Source organism: Mesoplodon densirostris, chromosome X (assembly GCF_025265405.1).
Source record: "Mesoplodon densirostris isolate mMesDen1 chromosome X, mMesDen1 primary haplotype, whole genome shotgun sequence".
Classification (NCBI taxonomy): Eukaryota; Metazoa; Chordata; class Mammalia; order Artiodactyla; family Ziphiidae; genus Mesoplodon; species Mesoplodon densirostris.
Genome location: NC_082681.1, coordinates 79,724,706 through 79,731,213, shown reverse-complemented (window position 1 = coordinate 79,731,213; position 6,508 = coordinate 79,724,706). Strand labels below are relative to the sequence as shown.

The 6,508-nt window shown below is 53.4% G+C and overlaps 1 protein-coding gene across 1 annotated transcript; it reads left to right on the top strand.

Annotated features, from left to right (window-relative positions):
- The first annotated feature begins 580 nt into the window (after window positions 1-580).
- LOC132482652 (OTU domain-containing protein 6A-like) lies at window positions 581-1,453 on the top strand. The gene has a single exon (XM_060087962.1). The coding sequence runs from the start codon at window positions 581-583 to the stop codon at window positions 1,451-1,453; it is 873 nt and encodes a 290-aa protein (XP_059943945.1).
- The last annotated feature ends 5,055 nt before the right edge of the window (window positions 1,454-6,508 follow it).

Here is a 6,508-nt window from a genome sequence, read left to right as displayed (position 1 = left end):
AAATATCTTGTTCTGATACACAAAATTAAGGGTTCATCAGTCAAGGCAACTAAAGAACTGGAGAGAGCCACATTGCCTCCTGAACACTGGGAGCAATGGGAAGTCCGGTGTCAGAGCACATTCATCTGGTGTAGCAGTATTTGTCATGTGATTCTCAAGCACGACCAGTGTCTGCACTGTGTTCAGGCTAGGAAGTGAAGTATGCAGTTCAGAGCCCACGAAAATCTCCACAAGCTCAGTTGCTGCACATAATGCACCAAGGCGGGATTTTACATCCGGGACAGGAACCCCGCTAAAACCGGAAGCACCCCTTGCTACGGGGTCTAATGGGGGCATACGTAGTGTCTCCCAACAGCCAATCCTAGTGCCAGGAGTGTTTAGGAGGCGTAGCCGTGGAGAGACAGTGGCCAATGGCAGAGAGGGCCGTTAATAGAGTGAGGGCAACCGCGGGTGAGGGGAAGAGAGTACAGCCGCCACGGGAGGCTGAGGAGCCCTAGCCAGTTGGGTGGTTCGACTGTTGACGCGAACTGTAGCGGTACTTCAGCCACCAAACTTCGATTCTCGCCTGCCCTTAAACATCATGGAAGATTCACAGAGTGAGCATCAGCGGATGTTACGACGCCACAAGCGCGAGAAGGCAGAGCTGCAGGCCCACATTCAGGGCATGAAGAGCTCGGTCCCCAAGAGCGACAAGAAGAGAAGAAAGCAGTTGCTCCTCGATGTGGCCCGCCTCGAGGCCGAGATGGAGCAGAAGCACCAGCAGGAGCTGCAGAAGTTCCAGGAGAGTTTCCCTGATAAGAGCAACCTCGATTCAGTCACTGAAGATCTGGGCAAGCTGGATCTCGAGGACAAGTCTCCTCACCTCTCGAGGGCACAGAGAAGGCGCGAAAGAAAGGTGGCCCTCGAGAGAGAAAGGCAGGAGAGGATGGCCAAGGCTGAGATGGAGCATCTGGCCAGCTTCCGCCATGACGAGGAAATGAAGCTCGACGCCATCCTGTGGGCCAGGAATCTGGAGATGAAGGATATCCCGGCCGACGGCCACTGCATGTACCGCGCCATCCAAGACCAGCTGGTGTTCTTCGTGACCGTGGAGAGCCTGCGGAGGCGCACCGCCGAGTACATGCGGAAGCATGTCGAGGACTTCCTGCCCTTCTACAGCGACCCCGAAACCGGCGACGCCTGCAGCCGCGACGACTTCTTGAGCTACTGCGACGACATCGTGTTCAGCGCGTCGTGTGGAGGCCAGCTCGAGCTGAGGGCCCTGTCGCACGTCCTGCAGACCCCCATCGAGGTGATCCAGGCCAACTCGCCCGCCGTCGTCTACGGAGAGGAGTACACCAAGAAGCCGCTCACCCTGGTCTACAGGAGCTACTCCATGTGCGGGGAGCACTACAACTCGGTGAAGCCGCTCGACGCCGGCTCCGTCAGGTGCCTGGCCTGCCGTCTCTTGTAGGCCCGCTGCCGCCATCGCCGTGGCGGCTGCCGTTGGAGCCGAAGCTGCCGCCGCCGCGTCTCCTCAGCAGGCTCCGCTTTTTTCCTTCGGTTTTCTCAGGGTTTTGTTGATTCATTTTACTCAGAGTTCACCCCCTCTCTCCACCCCCGCCCCCCCTTCTTCCTCCCTCGCTCTTCTATCCTCCTCGATCGTCCCTGGGTTGCTTCTTTCACGGGGTTAGGGGAACCGGAGGCCGGTGACCAGGAAGACATCTGCACCGTCCTACCCTAGCGGAGTGACTATGCCAAGTTCCCACCTTTCTTGCTCCGCGGCATGTGGGGTTGGGTCTTCCCCGACCAGGGCTGGAACCCGTGTCCCCAGGATTCTTAACCACTGAGCCACCAGGGAAGCCCTAGTATTTTGTTTTGTTTTTTCATAAAACCTTGTGTGGTTGCAAATTAATTACAGTTGTTTAGACGTTTTCTGAATTCTAAATAATGTTTGTTAACTTTAGAAGTTAAATGTAAGCGTTAAATGTAGAAAGTAGATTTACCTAAACTGATAGGCTAGATAAGGCTTGCTCTAAGATGTGAAAGATCTCAATTTAATTTCCTTTATTGAATATAAGAAAGGACATGACTTTATTCAAGTAGTTGATTCATTTCATTATATCTGCAATTGATGTGAAGTAAGAAGAGACAAACTGATAGGTAGTTTAACTTACTGTGAGGGGTGACATCAACTAGTAAGTTTCCTTTATTCTCAGACATAAAAGGGTATAACGTTGTTCAAGCACTTGGTCCACTTTGTTCTATCTACAACTGGTATGAGTGTGAAAGATCTGAACTTAGTCGTTTTCCTTAATTCTTAGAGATAAAAAGTATTTAAAGAGAGATTTTAAAAAGTATTAAAGTAGTTGATTCATTTTGTTATATCTGCAACTGCTATGAAGCACAAAAAATGAGCAATATACTTTTGTTGATATTTGAGACTTGTTGATATCTTGAATTTGCCAAAAAAAAAGTAAAAGTGAAATGATTTGCAGTAAACAATTAAAAAAAATTTAACCTTTAGGTCCTGTATTTCAGTGAGATTACTTAAATTCATTTAAAAATTCTTTGTACACACCAAATGTTCTAAACTAAAACATACGAAGGGGAAAAGGCGAGCAGTAGTTTGTTTAAAGAATAAAAGCAGTTTAAAAAAATACCTGGTTTTCTATTTTTGTATAGCTGACTGAGTTCATATAGAGTTTGTATCCCAGGATCGACTTCAGCAAAGGAATCCTGGAGGGTTAGGGAGCAGGAGTGAAGGGGGAGGACACAGTGACAGATGAGGCTTTTGGAAGGAGGAATGGGCCTGCAGTCCTGATGGTGGTCTGGAGTGGAATATCTCCCAGGGAAGGATATAGGGAGGAACAAGATAGTTGAAGCTATCCTGAGTTGATGTTTCACTCAGTGACGACATCATGAAATGGCTCCAGTTAAGGATGTTCTCATTGCTATGCATGACAAAGTACTTGCACTTTCAAAAACTTGCCAGTCCAGGGCTAGTTGCAGGAGGGAAAGAAGTGCCACTGTTTTTTTCTTTTTCTTTTTTTTGAAGGCAGGGTGTGTGTTGGGGGGAATCTCTTTTCAAAATGCAAATATAGAAATCCTGCCAGATAGCTCACTGTGTAAATGTGTGCATCAGATACATTTTCAGATAGCCAGCTGTCTGAGAAGAGGAAGTCCCTGAGAAAACTAGGTATTTGGACGCATTGTGAGAAGAGCGCCTTTTATAGGGATGAGAATGCTGGCTGGGGAAGGAAGAATAGGCCAGGAAGGGAGGCGTAATCTATAGAAGGGGGCCTGGCTGGGGCAAAGGGTGAAAACTGGGGAAGGGGTCAGTCTAGGAGGATGAATGGGCCGTGGCAGGGGAAAGGGGAACAGGCAGAAGAAGGGGAGACGGCGAGGTAAGGACACCTGTGTGGACTGGGGCACAGGGTGAAGAAGGAGGCCAGGCTAGGAAGGGGATAATGGAGCGGGGGCTGCTTAGGGAAGGAGGACTCGGCTGGTCAAGGGAAAGAGGCTTAGTTGAGTTAGGAGGCAAAGGATGAGAGAGGAATCCTTGAGTGTTAAAGGGGAAAAATCCTGGGGAATGGCACCTGACCAGGGAAAGAGACCTGGCTGGGAAAGTAGGCTTAAGCTGGGGAAGAGGGTGAGGCTGGGGAAGGGGCCTGGATGTGGGAAGGGGCCTGTCTTGTAAAAGGAGCAGAGACTTGATAGGGTGGCACAAGCTGAGGATGGGAGGCCGGCTGGGCTGGGGGAGATTGGGGGGAGAAAATATCCTGGCAGGGAAAGGTGGCCTGCCTGGGGAGGGGCTCTGGCAGGGGAATGGGGCCTGGGAAGGAGGCACAGGCAAGGAAAGGAAGCTGGTGGCGGGAGAGGTTCGAATGCTGAGACCAACATAGGCTGGGCATGGGATAATCGGTGGGTTGATGGACCTGCCTGGAAGAGGGGGATTAGCAGGTGGGGAGGGCCTGCTAGGGCAGGGATCCTGCCTGGGAAGGAAGGCGTGTGTCCTGGCTGAGGGAGGGCACATGGTGGAGGAAAGGGACCTAGCTGGGGGCACAGGCTAGGGATGGGGCAAAGGTCTGGCTGAGGAGGGGGAATAAGCTAGGGGAGGGGTTTGGTTGAGGAAGGGGTATACCGGTTGAGGAAAGGTACCTTAGTGGGAAGGAGGCCCACCTAGGGAAATGAGCTTAGACTGGGGGAGAGGCTGTTAGGTCCCTGGGTGAAGAGAGCCTGGCTGTGGGGAGGAGTCTGGCTGGGAAAGACTTCCCAGCTGGGGGCATGTGTGTGTGAAGGGGTCCCGGCAGGGAAATGTCACATGGTTGGGGAGGGGACTTTACTGGTGGTGGAGAGCTGAGAGAGGAGGATGCTTGGCCAGGGAAGGAGGCCTTTTTTTTTTTTTTTCTGGGGGTGGCAGAAGTGTGTTTGCTCTGGGTCCACCCACCGAGCCAATTAGGGTGCTGGGGGTGCGAAGCGGATGTAAAGGGTGGGCCGAGACAGTCCCGGGGACGGCCTAGGCCTCCACGGCCCGGCCGTTGATGATGCGGATGTGGCGGATGATGTCGTGGATGGCTTCTGACGTGGCGCCCTGGCCCCCGATGTCTGGGGTGTGCATATTTTCATTGTCCATGGGTGCCAAGACGGCCTTGCGGATGGAGGTGGCGTAGGAGTGGAGCTTGAGGTGGTCGAGCATCATGCGACTTGGCACTGGCTATGAAAGGCCAGTGGAGGGGGAACTCCTTGGAAAAGTGGTCCAGCTGAAAAGGGAAAAGGCTGGGCACAAGCACCTGGCTATCAGAAGGAGGCCCTTTCTGGAGAAGGGGTCCCGTGAGGGCAAGGGGACAAAGGGTTGAAAAGGGGCTTTGCCTGGGGAAGGGTAGCCTGGCTAAGGAGGCTGTCAACAGGGTCTCAGGTCGGGGAACAGGCCCTGGCTGGGTGAGGGGCCTGCGAGCAGAAGGGTCCTGCATGGGGAATAACACAGGCTGGGGTTGAGGCCTGCCTGGGGAGGGGAGGCTGGCAGCATAGGACGGTAAAGAGGCTGGGCTGTGGCCCAGGGTGGGAAAACTTCCAGGCAAGTGGCTAGAGGCTGGAGAGTTGGACACAGGCTGGTAAGATGGCTGGTTTAGAAAGGGGGCCAATCCAAAGAAGGAGGCATAGGCTGAGGAAGAGGCTCTGGCTGGGGAAAGGGGCCTGGCCGGGCAAGGGGACATAGGCTGGGGAAGGAAAAGCAAGTTGGGTCAGGGAGCCTGGGCACGGGCTGGCGGGGGTGGGTGGGTGGGTAAGAAGCTGGGGCAGGGGCCGAGGCAGGGGCCTGGGTAGGGTTACTGCAAAAGAGGATACTGGCTGGGAATGTGACTCCGCTGGGGCGAGGGTCTAGGTGGGTATAGGGGAAGCCTGCCTAGGAGGGGAAGGGAACCAGGCTGGGGAGGTAGCCTTGGCCAGGGAAGGGGGCATAGGTAGCTGGGGAGGCAGGTATAAACGGACAAAGAGAGCCCGGCTGAGAAGAGGGCCTGGCTGGCTTGGAAGCACAGGCAGGTTAAGGGCTTCTGATGGGGGATGGGCTTATCTGCTGGGGCAGGGTGCATAATGTGGGGAAATGGGACTCCCTGGGGAAGGGGGCCTGGCTCCAGGGGCTATAGACTGAGGAGCAGGGTTAGGGAAGTGAGGAAGAGGGAATAGGCTGGTGACAAGGACCAGGGGCCTGGTTGGTATAGGGTATGAATTGGTATAAGGTGAAAAAGGGATTCCTGGCTTTTGCATGGGGAAGGGCTAGGGAGTGGCACCTGGCTAGGGGAGGAGGCACTCGCTAGGGAAGTTATCTGCACATAAAGTTGGGAGGGGCTGGATGCAGAGGGGGCACTGTTGTGAAGGCAGGGTGCACTGGCCAAGGAAGGGGGCATGGCCGCGGAAGAGGGCATAGGTTGGTGAAGAGGGCACTGCCTGGATAATGTGGGCCTTGCTGGGAGTGGGGGGAGGGCCTGGTGCTGCCCACGGAATTCTGCCCAGCAGAAGGCAGCAAACAAACCAGCAGAGTCCCATTTTACAGGCTTCTTTCTCCCTAAATACAAGAGAAATAACTATTTCTGTCTAGGGAACCCTTAAGATCTCACTGGGCCTGTCCCAGCTTCCTCCACTGGGTTTGCCTTCAGCTGGAAGGATGGGGAAGAGTAAACCCAGGCCAGATTCCAACCAGGCCCAGAGCACAAGCCAAGAAGGGGCCTTCGCTGTGGGATCTGGCAGGACATGAGGGATTTGCAGTCTGTTCCATTTTGTAACAGTGACCACAGTCACTGAGGACAGTTGACTGTTCTGGGCAATTGTGTGTGCAAAAGCCATGGGGTACTGTTCCCAAAGGGCTTCAATTCCAGAAGCAACTTTCGTTCATTTACTTACCATTCTTCATTTACTCCTCATGATCATGCACTTTTGCCTTAGCAGCCAAAGACAAGGACACCTATCTGGATTTGAAGCCCAGCTCATATACCCGCTTCCTAGCTTTGTGACTTGGATTAAGTCATCTAAT

What these genes read in the sequence shown, in the direction of transcription:
- LOC132482652 (XM_060087962.1), top strand. Translation starts at nt 581, where the DNA reads ATGGAAGATTCACAGAGTGAGCATCAGCGGATGTTACGACGCCACAAG.